Source organism: Sinohyriopsis cumingii, chromosome 13 (genome assembly GCF_028554795.1).
Source record: "Sinohyriopsis cumingii isolate HCF-2022 chromosome 13, ASM2855479v2, whole genome shotgun sequence".
Classification (NCBI taxonomy): domain Eukaryota; kingdom Metazoa; phylum Mollusca; class Bivalvia; order Unionida; family Unionidae; genus Sinohyriopsis; species Sinohyriopsis cumingii.
This window is the reverse complement of record NC_142973.1, coordinates 61,170,458-61,185,156: the sequence shown is the minus strand read 5'-3', so window position 1 is coordinate 61,185,156 and position 14,699 is coordinate 61,170,458. Positions and strand designations below refer to the sequence as shown.

Genomic DNA, 14,699 nt, shown 5'->3' with positions numbered 1-14,699 from the left:
TGAGTTATTAAAATTAGCAAAATAAATACACATGTGGGTTTAAATTAAATATGTGATTTAAAGATAAATATAGCAAGTAACTCTCAAAGTGAATGAAATTATGGTCAGGATTAGTTTGGAAAACAATATAGTGTATGTAATCTATGGAATAAATTTCCTGTATTTCCATAACTGCCTTTAAATGCTATTGCCATCTTAAAATGTCTCAAGTATTTGTTGTTTTTAATGTTATTACATATATATATGCTTTATGTTAAGGCATTTCATATGTTAAATGCAATTAATACAATTTTTATTGTTTGCTTTTCTCCTGAAACACTTATACTTTAATTACCAATATTAATGCAAATATCTGGATCATCCAATTTTTGCCCCCCCCCCCCCCCCCCGACATGTTTTAAAAAAAAAACAACAAATTCCAGATATTCTGAATGTATTGACCAAACTGCATTGCATTTTCATTCATGTGTAGCAGTATGACATAAGACACTCTCTGAGACACTTACTTCCAATATTTTGTAAGATATGCCAAACACAAACCATTTAAGTAATTATATACGGTATTCATATCTAACTATTGTACAACATCAGGTTGTCGAGTAATACAGACAGGGTCTTTTCTCAATAGAATACCACTAGGTTATATTACAGTGCTTTCACTTTCAGTTAATGTAGGGTAAAACTGAGTAAGAGAGAAATCTTTATTTCTTTCGAACAAACTAATTTAGTTTGGCATTGAACCGTCATCATGTAATATTATTTTTGTGGGCCTAATAGACATTGTGGGAATTAAACACTCCAAACTTATCTTTCTACTTTCCAGGCCCAATATATGTATGGATTTGCTTTTTACAAGCTTACAAATATCAATTATCCAAATGAAGTCTGACTCAGCTGATTAGAGTAAAGATGTGTATTGTAATGATTTGTAATTGATTTACATGGGTTTGAGATTACTAAATGTATATTATGTTGCTGATTTTTTTTTTCTTTTTCTTTCTTCAAATGCATCATTGTGCAAAATCCAGCAATAATTATAGTAATATATGATAATATCATTACAAGCCACAGCTTGTAAGCCCATCTTGCTTACCACTTGAGATGTTGTTTTGGGTTTAATGCCATTTTTCAGTACATTATATGCTATACATGGCGGCCAGTATAACTGGCTGAGGAAGAACATGAAAAAAATCTGGGAAAGAATCACTGATCCCTGGGAACCACTTGAGTCAATGCAGCCCTAATAGTACTTTCAAACACAAGGAATGATTTTTTTATGTAATTATAATCATTCAGCTAGCAAGTATCAAATGCAAACATACCACACTAGTCAAGATAGAACTTGTCTCGTGTTCTACATTTAGTAGGTATTTTTTTTATGGCATGGTTTTTCAAGTTGTAATAATTTAATTGTGAGTTAAGGATAGTGAATAAAATAATAAAATAAGTTCCAGCATAAAGAGGTGCATAAAGAGTATTATATTCTAGCAACTGATGTTAGATATAATAAAATAAGTTTGAAAAGTCTTTAACTATAACCAGGATTCTTTATTCAGTTATGATGTTTTGGTACCAGGTACCAGGTATTCAAATAAAAAAAATTATGATCCCTTATAAAAGACTGTTGTGTTTGGAGAACTGCTTTTTAGAGCAGTTTACTTGGAATGAAATAACCCCTGCTCCAATCCCATATTTCCTTTCATCTGTCATAAAATATGCTCTTCAACCAGTCCTATGGGGCAAATACCCCAAATTTTAAATGTTTTATTTTCACATCAAATTAGTTATGAATCAGTGATCTAGTATCCAGTCCTCTATAAAACCGTTGGAAGATAACTGTCAGTTTTCCTCTATAAAACAGTTGGAAGATCACTGTCAGTTTTCCTCTATAAAACTGTTGGAAGATCACTGTCAGTTTTCCTTTCAGAATATTGCTTGTCAGGTCATTGTGGTCATTTAATTACTTGTAACTTATGTAACAGGACGGGCAGTTTAGATATTTAACTGATGATTTCTTTTATTATCAGGATAATAATCAACATAAATCTGTTACAACTACATAATGAATAAATGCAGCATCAGTATGATTAAGATCTATATAAAATATGTCAATTTATCATGTATTTGTCCATCACGTAACAACTTCAAACCTTACATTAGAAATTTACAAACATTCACATGTGAAACATTTTCATTAGTAATTTTTAATGTGTTATTGACCATTTGCAATTTGCACAAAACAACAAAATATATGTCATTGATTCATGTTAGAAACTCCATAACAAAGATCTACTGTGAAATTGTATTTCGCTATTTGAAGTTCATAAAACATGTTGGCGCAAGCAACTGACAGGGTTGGTACTGGAAGTAGCTGCACCATATCTGTTAATATTTTTTATTCAGCTTTTTCATTCCCCAATAATTTGCCAACTTTCTTGAAAAATTTAGCCACCAGTGGTAATTCTGATATAATCTGAAAACAAATGTTTATGTACATTGTATTAATTATTTAGCATGTTGGGTCTGTAATGTATTAGTACATGTACTTTCAATATTGAGAGAATCATATATTTATATTTTATTGCATTATTTTCATTTGCAATATATAATACACTGTATGCTTTATGCACATCCTAGCTTTTATTTATGCTCCGTGGCATGCCAACTTGCGATTTCTAAATAAGCGCTTGATGTTAAAGGAAACTTTTTGGTCCTTATTGTTGATCAGATGCTGTTGGTGCTATAAATTCTCGTGACAATGCTCAATCAATGTAAATTCATTCAAAATTTGATTTTAAACAAAGCAGTGTTATGTTGTATAACTTCCCTAGGCAATAGAAAAGAATCAAGTCACTATAACTGCCAGTTCTGTTCTATAAATGCTACGTGAGATGTACATATGTTAATTAGAAGTAATCAAATTATACACAATCATTTAATTAGAAATACTGTATTTATTTCAGCTTAATTAGGTATTTTTACATAAATAATGTTATGTGTGGTATCGTCTCAAAATAATACACTAGAATCACTAAACAGTAATCAAGTTTTATCTCTGCCATTTCTGTTCCTTCAGTGTTACTGCAGAAAGACTAAATGTTAATATTAAGGCTAATTTCAGGCATGTAAATTGGTATAGAATTTCAGTTATCTTTTACAGCTGTTTAATAAAGACACACAACAACTTAACAGAGATGGACATTTCCAGTCCATAAATGTAACATGAGGCTGGTTTCAAGGTCAGTCATAAATGTAACATGAGGCTGGTTTCAAGGTCAGTCATAAATGATCATCACCAAGAGTGCTGAGAAAGTACTGGTGTTTCCTAGCTGAATTCTTTCATCGTAATGGTCATCGTATATTTGTAATTATAGATAAACAATTTATAACTACTGCTTCATGTAACAGTCCTCTTCAGCAAGCATCCTGATAAACTGTAAACAACCTCTGATCAGTTACATGATGGTTCCTGACAACAGGATCACAAATGTGCCATGTGCAAACTGAATATCATGTGCAACTGTTGTTTTTTTTGTGTAAAAATATAACCCAAGATTGTACTTATGTAATGGACCGCTCTGGTGGTCTAGTGGTTAGAGCATCCACCTCGGATGCGGGAGGTCGTGGGTTCGATCCCCAGCCGAGTCATACCAAAGACTTACAAAAATGCTACTAACAGCTGCCTCGCTTGGCACTCAGCATTAAGAGGTTAGTGTTAGGACTGGTCGGGCTGGTGTCAGGATAATGTGACTGGGTGGGACATCATGCTACTTGTCTGCGGCATGATGCCCCAGTGCTAGACATCACTATAAACTGCCATACTGCAGACATCATAGCGACATGACTGAAAAATTGTTAAAGCTACATTAAAAATCCAAAATCACACTCACACATACTCATGTAACGGTAAAAGTGGACAGACACTGATGGTTTGTCTGTAAGTTCGTAAATTTTTCAGAGGTTGAAATTATAAAAATCTTTCAGTTTTCTTTATTCAAACATAAAATGACTAACCAATGCACATCTTAATATTTAATTTCCTTCAAGTTTTATGGCAGTTCAAGTCATTGAACATCACATAACCAGTTAGACAGATATATCACCTGTAACAGTGGGGTGATAACAAGTTTTAACATTATTTTTCCAGCCAGCAAGACAATTTTTACATTTCAGAAATCAAAATATACAAGTCTGTATCAAACACCCTTTATTTTATATACTGTCATGGATTTTAAAATAAAGGCAATTTTAATTTTTTTCTATATGAGTACTGCCCCATTTTGATCTGTCTGGAATGTAATGTTTTGAGAAACTACAGAAGAAATTAATAATTAACAAATACATACTTCATGCCAGAACTGTCTTTATTTTCACAGTAGCACATGAACATATCTAAAAAGTAATATTTATGAGCAATTAAAGTCTGAACTTATTTTAACAGCAACAAACACTAGCATCTGACAGTAAACTGTCCACACAGCCATCTACTTCCTGCTGTTAAGAAAAGAAATATTGATTACCCACCCACCCCATTTTATTGAAAATGTTTTTTCTCTTCCCCAGTCTCAATGATTTAATCTTCCACAGTCTCCATGATTTATTCTTCCCCAGTCAAAAAAGCCATTATTTGTTTTGCAAATATGTTCTTATGTTCTGGAATCGACAATTCAGCATTCTTCATTTTGGCTGATACTTAAGGTACTTTCTGGACTCTGATTTGAGAAGAACTTTACTTAAAGAGAGAACACTATTGCATGCATGATACTGTTAAATTAGCAAACAATTGAAGACTGCATTTCATGAATGCAGAATCATGACCGAATTGGTATCTTTGTGACAAATATGCAAAAAATCTGTGTTAATGAGAACATAGGTAATGCTCTACCATGCAATTTATAATTCTGTATGTATTTTATGACAGAGACAGGCCAGAGCAAAGGCAAATGATCTCCATGAGACGGGTATTGACCTGGAACTGATGCATTTACAAAACCCAGGCCAGACTTTTGACATCAGCAAGTTCTACAAGGTAAGGGTATTTATGACAGAACAATGATCAGATTGTCTACACAGTATCATAAACAGCAATTTGTCTATTTGAAGTATTTCTTCAAGTATTGCTTTATTATGACTCTGTAACTGACAATGTTGCTTTGTTCATATGCATGCAAAATGAAATTTTGATTTGACATTTTAATGGCAAGATGGCTTGAATGATGGGAACAAGACCAGACTGTACAGTAGATATTCTAATGCAAGTTTTGGTATTCTATAACTTTACTTCTAGCCATTAGTCTAGTACATGTTTATCTCAACTTCTTCTGGACCAAGGTAATATTCGGAGAAAATAAAATTTCACATACAAGTAAAATTTGTAAGAAATGATCAGTCGTCAACAAGTAGAATTTACACTGAGAGAAAAACACAATGGAAATTTTGGTTAAATGATGACAGAACTGTTCTGAAATACACTTGTATATTGACCACTTGCATCTGTGTGGTACAATCAATAATGCGTTAAGTACTGTACATGTATATGAAAACTCTAGGAATTAAGTAACAGTCACATTGTTAGAAAATTCATGTATCAGTCACATTCCATTAGAAAACACAAATAACACAAAAATGGTAGCCCTCAATTGATCTTCGTCCCATGGTCAACAAACACGTCACTATACAATTCACTATGATATTCATTATCACAACAGGCAGGTGGCTGTATACTGTTGTTTACATGCTACATGTACATGTACTTAAATTATCCTAGATTTTGGTCAGCCTGAGACAACTATAAGCTTGCTGATTTTCTTTGATGACGGTGCAAAGCTTTTCTTGAAGATTGTAGCCGTCTTGCTTTGATGAAGGGTGCTTTGTTACTAAAGTTGCAATGAAAGGCCAGCTATGGGGCACTAAACAAATGCCTGTTGCTATTGCATCTGCAAAATCAAATAATTTTAGAACAAATAATGGGTCGGAACTGGCAGCATATGCGTTTAGAAAACAAAGGATTTGTTCATTGTTTGACCTAGGTCTTCTGTAAATATCTATATTCATTTTTAATCCTGATGTTGACATAAGCTTGACAAATTTGATAGTATTGACCATAGGACTAGGACTTTTGCATTTTTATGAAGCAAGTGGGTGGGACTGAATTTAAAATTAAACAATTAAATGAAGTACTAATTCAGTTACAGCTGTATTTCTGTGAATGATATCATATTTTGCCACCTAAATTAAAGATGGAGAGGGCAATATCAATCCAGCTGTCCATCGAATGGGATGAGTATGCCTTCAGTTGTGATCTGACCGTCGCATATTTTCACATCCCAATCCACAGAATGTCAGGGAAACTTTTATGTTTTGCTTACTGCAATACATGTCCCAATCCACCAAGTGTCACAGAACTTTTTACATTTCGCTTACCATGATACATGTCCCAATCCACCGAGTGTCATGGAAATGTTTACATTTTGCTTACTGCGACACATGTCCAAATCTGCTGAGTGTCATGGAAATATTTTTGTTTTGCTTACCATGATACAGTTTAGAGTCCTACCCTTTGGCTTCAACATTAGCCTTTGGGTTTTGACCCAGGTTATAGATTGCGTCATCATCCAGTTCCGATTGACTTCATTTGCAGCATACCTGGAGAACATCCTCCAGAAACATATGGTAAGTTCTATTGTGTTCAAAGGCAGAAACAATCTTTTCTCACTTTCAGATCATCTAGCTTTCTAGTGAACTTAGAAAAGTACAACCTTCATCCATCCCAGCTCCTTGTCCATCATCTCTTCGAGTCCGTTTCCAACAAGATTTGGATTTCAGTGAGAGAGTTCTTGCAATTCCTCAGATTAGTCATTGCGGTGGCAGACTTGATCCCACTTGGCCATCTTTTTATGCACCCTTTACAAATGACATTGCTTACACAATGGTGCCCCTTTTTTAAGTCCCCTTGATCAAAGAGTCATGATCATGCCCAAGATGTTCCTGTGTCAGTGGTTCAGCCCAGGTTAACTGACCATGGGAATTCTGCTTGAAAGGCCCCAAGCTGAGATAATGGTATCTGCTGATGTTACTATGTACAGTTGGGGTGCCCACCTGTTGCCAGTATTCACTACTGTCAGCGGCATGTGGGAGCCATTTGCAGCCTCTCCACATCAGCCTTTTAGAAATGAAGGCTGTCATCAAGACCTTTCACTTCTGGACGCATTGACTCTCAGGCAAAACAGTCCGCATTATGTCTGGCAACTCTGTGGCCATGATCTACCTCCTCAAACAAGGGGGCACTAAATCACTAACCTGTGTGTTCTGATTTGGCAGTTTCTGCAACAACCTCCATATCAGTGTACAATACAGGTACATTCCCTGCAGACTCTATCAAGGAAAGGTCAGATCATTCTTACAGAATGGTCTCTCCATCAATAGGTCTGCGCACTTTGGGGGCATCCGATGATCCATCTTTTTGTAAAAAGGTGGAATCACAAGTTGCCCACCATTGTTTCTCCAGTTCCAGACCCTGAAGCTTGGGCCATGGACACAATGTCAATCGGTTGAGGTGATTATGGGCATTTGCCTACCTTCCCACAGTCTTGGTACTAAAATTAATCCAGACGTTAATGGTGTAGGACATGCAAGATGATTCAGATAGCCCCTTTCAGATGGGACAAGTCCTGGGTTAATAAACTACTTGACCTAGTGATAGAACTGCCCAGTAAAATTCCTGCCAGCCCAAATCTTTTCAAGCAACCACAGTCATGGGTGTTCTGTCCCTATCTGGACCATCTTCTTCATGCTTGGCTCTTGTCCAGACAGCCTTGTATGATAAACAATTTAAAATTCTGATTGTGGAGAAAATCTCAAGCAAGAAGGACCTCCACTCTGAAGGCTTACAAGTGAAATGGAATGTTTTCAGGGACTAATGCCAAATCAATAACATTGTCCCTCTGTGTGCCTGAGTCCCTTAACTGACTGAATTTTTTTCTCTGTCTCTTTGAGGAAAAATAGTTGGCCCCAAAACTATTGGACATGATAAAGATCTATTGGATCTTTTAGCTAATTTTGATCACCTTCGACCAAAATCCTTCACTCTGTTTCCAAAATGGAATCTGTCCTGAGTTTTAACAGAGTTCAGTTCAAATTAGTTAAAGCCTTTAGCCCACACTTTGCTAACGTTACTATCATGCAAAGCATGTTTCCTGATAGCTTTAGCTTCAGCATGCAGAATGAGCAAGTTACTTGCCCCGTCCATCGACCTAATCTGTCTTCAGTTCAGCTTCAGCATGCAGGGTGAGCAAGTTACATGCCCTTTCCATCGACCCAGCTTATCTTCAATTCAGATCGTATGGTTTGATAGTCTTCTGGACAAAACCAAGCTTTATAACCAAAAATATGTTACTAATTCTTGGCAATCAAAGAGTTGTCATTCACTCAGTCTGTTCCATAGACAGGTTGAGAGCAGCTTCATGCAAGATCCTGTTCATGCACTCAAGCACTACTTGAAATGCAAAGAGATAAGTTGTGGCACATGCAAACGCCACTTTTTTCTGATGAAAGTTGGGAAACTGGACATACCCCTCAAGCCCTTGCTTCATGGCTGAAAGGGATTATACACTCTGTGTACAGGATCAGAGTCACCTCATGAAGATCACCACTCATGAGATTTGAGTAATCTCTGTGAGCCTCGCATTCGAACATAATGTTTCAATCTGAAATATAGTAGAACTTATTGGCTGGCATATACTTCCTTACGTTTTTATCTAAGAGATTTAGCTTTGCTGAGGCAAATCTTGAATCTGGTTTGTCCAGTGGTATCAGCCCAGACAACCAGCAGAGCCAATTAAAACAATGAAGCCTATCAACTTTGCTGGATTCACCAGTAAAATTTTGTAGGTAAAATGATTTCAATAATTATCTTACTTACCATATATAAGGATCACAGGTTAATTCACTCTAGGCTGTGTTTAAGTGTAATTAGGAGAATGGGTTATTGTTCGAATGGGGAATCTAGCCATCATTCTTTAGAATGATGCCTGAGGTGGAGGTTGAATGAGGTAATAGGTTTATATCCCTAATGTTAATATGATTGGATAATTATTCTTTATTCTTGAAGAAACACAATTTACGTAAAAATTTGCTTTCAATGAAATTATTTAGCTTTTACTCTGTGAAACTCTTCTAGAGAGGCCAGCTCTTTTATGAGGCAACTTTACTGCTGCAGAAGTGGTGACCTTATAAGAGGAAAAATACTAGTGTGCCCATAAAGTTTTATCGGTTTCTTCCTGTATGGCATTATTATTCTTGTATAAAAGGAATATGGACAAAAGCCCAAACTTTACATTAGTATTGGAAAGTTTGCATACATCCACATACACAGATGCATTGTGGGATATATTTACAAGTGAATCAAATAGATGGTTGTAATAATACAAACCAGATTGTCATTAAAAAGCCCATGGGTTTGAGCTGATGATGTTTACAGTCATCTTTTAATATAAGAAAATATAATGGACCTACATTATGGTTACTCTTTCATGTAATATATTTGGTGCCCATTGGATGAAAAGAACGGATTGGGGACGCTTATAGTATGATGAATTAACGGAAAGACTAATAATGAATCCCAGACTGCTTTTGTGGATTTCTGTTGGACTGCTTTTGTGGTTGGCTGTTGGACAGAAAGGCCTGCTTCATTGAAGTATCTGTAGAGCACGTTTACTGTCTCAAAATTTTCAGTATTTCTGGCTGTACATGCTTTACCAAAGCTATGATATATATTTATATTCCCTTTGATGAACCTTAAAGTTGTAGTTATAATTGATCTTTATTTGGAATGGGTTTGTTGGCCTTGTAATCAGTAGTGCTGCAACTAAACATGTTTATTATATGCTAAGACTGAAACTGACATTATCATCATCATCATCATCATCATTATTATTATTGTTATTATTATTATTTAACTTGTTTTGACTGAAATTATTACTATTATTATTATTATTAGCTTTAAATATTAAGTGAGTTGTGGTGAAGCCCTGTGTCTACTGTGAATCATCAACAGTTGCTATTTTCAACTTCTCAAAAATGACATAACCAATTTCAACCAAAATTGGCAGAGAGCATCCTGGCATAAAGTGCTTTCAGTTCCAGTATGGACACCATTACGAAAATAGAAAATTCTTTAATAACTTTTCAGAATCCACTTAATAGGAATTTGATCAAATTTGACAGGGAACCCAATCATGAAGGGCTTTCAAATGTGGAGATGATGTTGAATCACCATCAGATATGGTCACTGTTTCTACAAATAGACAAACTTTAAATGGCTTCTCAAAAACTACTACATAGAACTTGTCCAAATTTAACAGAAATCATCCTGGTATGAAGGGCTTTTGAGTTTGCACAAATTAGACTGATTCATTATGACCTCCCTTACTAAAAGTTCAAAAGCTTAAAATTGTTCTCAAACATCACACAGCATAATTTGACCAAACCTAGCATCATTACCTGAAGGCTTTTAGTTTTGTATAGATGATGTTGATTTGCTGTCAAATATAAACACTGTTATTTGAAACCGAAAATCTTGATGACTTTTTCTCAGACACTGTTCAACAGAATTTTACCAATTCAGCAGAAAGAATCCTGATGTAAAGGGCTGTCAAGTTTTTATAAATTTACCAAATTTACCTCAAATAAGTCACTACTAAATACATTACTATGAAATAGATGTCCTTTGTGATAGTTGTTCTCAAAGATCTCTCAACAGAATTTGACTAAAGTTTGCAGCACACATTTTAAAATGTAGGACTTTTACGGTTTTTTTTTACCAATGATGCCGATCTCCCATATGATTCTTCTGCTGCTCCTGAAAATAAACATGCATTTAAAAAAGTCTTCTCAAAACCATCTCTGTGGCAGAAAGCATTCTAGCCTATATACACAAATGATTCTGATCTACCATCAGATATGACTGTCATTACTACCTGTCAAGGTTGGACAATTGATGTTTAAAAAAAATGGAGAAACTTTGGAACAAAGCTGTCTTCATAACAAATACAAGCAACAATATTGGAAGAAATTTCAGTGAAAAACAGGAACCATCCTAATGAATAGGATTTCTTGGCCTACAGCTCATGCTTTTGACTTGTAAGCAGTTGCCAGTCAGGTGAATGATTTCAGGTTCACTTGGGCCTCGTTATTCTTCTTCTTCTTCTTCTTCTTCTTCTTCTTCTTCTTCTTCTTCTTCTTCTTCTTCTTCTTCTTCTTATTATTCTTATTATTACTGTTGCTGTTGTTGTTATTAATATTATTATTATTATTATTATTATTACTATCATTGTATTTATTTTTAGGATTTGTTATATGCTGATGATGACGAGCTTACTGAGTTGCCAGATCCAGCAGAGCGACTTGAAGAATTGCTTACCAGGTACATTCTTACTGCTATCAAGGCATCCAACTTTGTTTTCATTATTGTACATTAGTCCCTCTCTTATAAGGCCACCCCTACTACAGCAGGGAAGTGACCTTATAATGAGGGTGGCCTTTCTAGAGGGAGATGGCAGATGTGAATAGTAAATGCATATGAAGAAAGTCACAAGTACATTTAATTCTAAAACATTTAATATTTTCATTAAAATATCACACGCATGTTGTGAAATAAATGAAATACAAACTGTTTCATCATTTTCAAAAGAATGTTATGAATAACCATTGATATAGTTTTAAAACTATAATTATGTTACAGATCACATCATCTGTCACTTTGTTGGCAGCAGTCTAAAAAACAAACCAGTCTCAACACAATTAAAAGTATCCTTGTAGTCATATCCCCTGCATATATCGTTTAGTCTTTTGTTCCAATCTTCGACAACTTCATTATTAACAACAGCTGATTCTTCACTTAGGACCGAACACTTAATATCGTGTCACACTTGAAATCTGTGCAACCATCTGTTACTTGCGGTAAAGTCATCATATCTCAATTTAGCTGACAAAATTGTTGCTCTTTCTTGCTATTCAAATCAGGATACAAACATCTCCTGGCTCAAACAATCTTCCTTTCTTTGTCCATTTCACCTTCCTACTTCTGCAGAATTGTTTCATTATCTTTCACGATATTGTTTATCTGAGTCTTTCCGACATTACTTTTCTGCAAGGATCCTCGACCCCCCCCCCCACCGCACCCCTGAACCTCTTGGTCAGTTGAATTACTTTCACTATCTCTTCTAAACTGAGAATTTTTCTTTTCCTCTATGACATGTTGATCTTTTTGCAGTAAGTTATTCATGTTGCCAACTACAATCTTGATTAAACAATTTTGTATGCATCTAAACAAATTGCCATGTGTTTTTAAAGGAAGTGATCTTCTCACATGATTCGTTAGTTGCAGTCTGGTACCCTATTGTTTTTATATATTTCTTTACATCAAGTGAGTGAAGCCAACATGGCTTCGATATGTACCATTTAACATCAAGTAGATTTGACCTCACGGCCATTAGGATTTGTAATTTTGACAATTGTTGTCATTAGTAATAGCCACTAATTATCAAAGTGAACATGTTACTAAGGGAAGCCATAAAGGCTATCAAACCATTTACCTGCTGACTTGTGTATTGTACATCGATGCTGCCACTTCTCAGCTGTTACTACTGTTCAATAATTGTAATTTTAACAATTATCAAAGTGACTAAACCGGACATCTTATGATAACAGAGCAGTAAGGCTAATTGGATTACATGTACTTACCCTTTTGTATGGATTAAAATTTGAGTCTTTCTCGGCTTTATGGCATAAATGTGGCTTCCCGTGAGGTGTAAATGATATAATATTAACCTTAGTGGTACATGTACTTTAGTCAACACTTCTTTCAGTAACGAAAACCTGACATCGGGAAACAGAAATTGGATTAACTTAACACACGTTATGAATAAAATACTGGTTCTGGATACATATCAAAATAAAAATGTGGCTGCTTGTGAGGGGTAAATTTTATATAATTGCACTAATATGCTGGCCACTGGTCACGTTAGCCAGGTGGCCTTTCATGAGGGGTACTTTTGAACACAAACTCGTCGGTGCCAACGGATTCTGGCCGTAAGGAGCAGGTGGCCGCTGGTCAGGGGGGCCGTTCAAGAAGGGGACTACTGTACTGTCATTCTGGGTGTTGTTGAAATTGTATTAAAAAAATTTACGAAAATAGTTATGGTTCTATCTAGCTTTATAACCTGTTGTCCTTGGAGCAGAATTTGCACATTAGCAGTGTGGTTTTTGATGAACGGAAAATTCGAGAACCTTGAGAAAATCACTAATTTATACCTTGGATATGCAACCAGTCACCATTGCATATGTTAAAATGGGGGATTTAACCTAGGACTGCAGTGGTGCAAAGTAAGTGTTTTACTGCTTTGCTGTTCTGGCCCTATAGTTGTAACATTCTCTAAGTACAAAACCTAAATTCAGACTTAGAACTCACAAGGGAAGATATCCTTAACTTTCCTTGAATATCATTGAAATTTGGTGTTCATAAAGAGATGTCAGTAATAAGAAATTTGTGTAAGTTTATGGAGTCCAATCTAATAGATCAGATATGTTGAATTCTGAACCTGTGTTCAGTTATGTTGTTGTAGGGTTTAACGCCATTTTTCAGCACACAATAGGCTACACATGGCGGCCAATAGTAATGGTGGAGGAAGAACCCAGGGAAAACCTCCGGAGGGAACCACTGACCCACGAGAAGCTACTGGCAAGCTTTCTCACATACCCACATTATCTGAATCTGAGACTTGAACCCACACAGACAGAAGTGAGATAGCAGTGATCCATAACGGAGAGCACTTTAGACCACTCAGCCACTCGGGGCCCCTCAGTTGTTAGGCACAGAAGTTGTCCTGACAATGGGAATGGGTCCTGATCTAAGAGTTTGTCAGAAGTTGTCATGACATTGGGTCCTGATCTAAAAGGTTTTGCTCAAAAGTTGTCATTACAGTTGGTCTGGGCAACTTAACTTTTATGCATAGAATATTTGTAAGCTTAAGCATAAATTTTTTTTAACGCTATGTCACTAGTGCATTTCACAAAGATATCCATAGGAAAGTTTCACACATTTAAGTTGTTGTTGTTGTTGTTGTTGTCGGGTTTAACGCCATTTTTCAGCACACGATAGGCTATGCATGGCGGCCAGTATTAATGGTGGAGGAAGAACCCGGGAAGAACCACCAACCCATGAGAAGCTACTGGCAAGCTTTCTTACATATCCACATTGGCTGAATCCTAGACTCAAACCCACGCAGACAGAGGTGAAATGACAGTGATCCATAATGGAGAGCGCTTTAGACCACTCGGCCACTTGGGGCCCCACTCACACATTTAAGAATAACTTTTGCATAAGTAATTCTTTCGCATGGGAGGTAGATAATTAATGTTAAATGTAAAAGGGAATCTGCAAGATACTTACAAAGGACAGTAACGAAAATGATGATGACAAGAATAACAATGACAACACAATGGCCAGAATAAAATATGACTCCAAAAGTGTCTTGACCTATTGGCCATAATGAATGAAAATGAAACAGCTTAGCTTTTTATCTGTCTTTATGAAATGATTAAATAATCACTTCACTATTTTTATAGGCTTTTATTCATGGAGGTCTGCAGACTGTCATTCCCAGCAACAAACCAGCAGTAAACTATTATGAATGGGAAGT

General features: G+C 35.7%; 1 protein-coding gene across 1 annotated transcript in view; it reads left to right on the top strand.

Moving 5' to 3' along the window:
* Positions 1–14,699, top strand: part of LOC149785682 (DNA repair protein Ku70-like) — an 87,965-nt gene that overhangs the window by 31,076 nt on the left and 42,190 nt on the right. The window contains exons 9-10 of the mRNA XM_089979519.1: positions 4,922–5,029; positions 11,346–11,422. Coding sequence (XP_089835645.1) covers positions 4,922–5,029; positions 11,346–11,422 — 185 coding nt within the window. The remainder of the gene's footprint in view (positions 1–4,921; positions 5,030–11,345; positions 11,423–14,699) is intronic.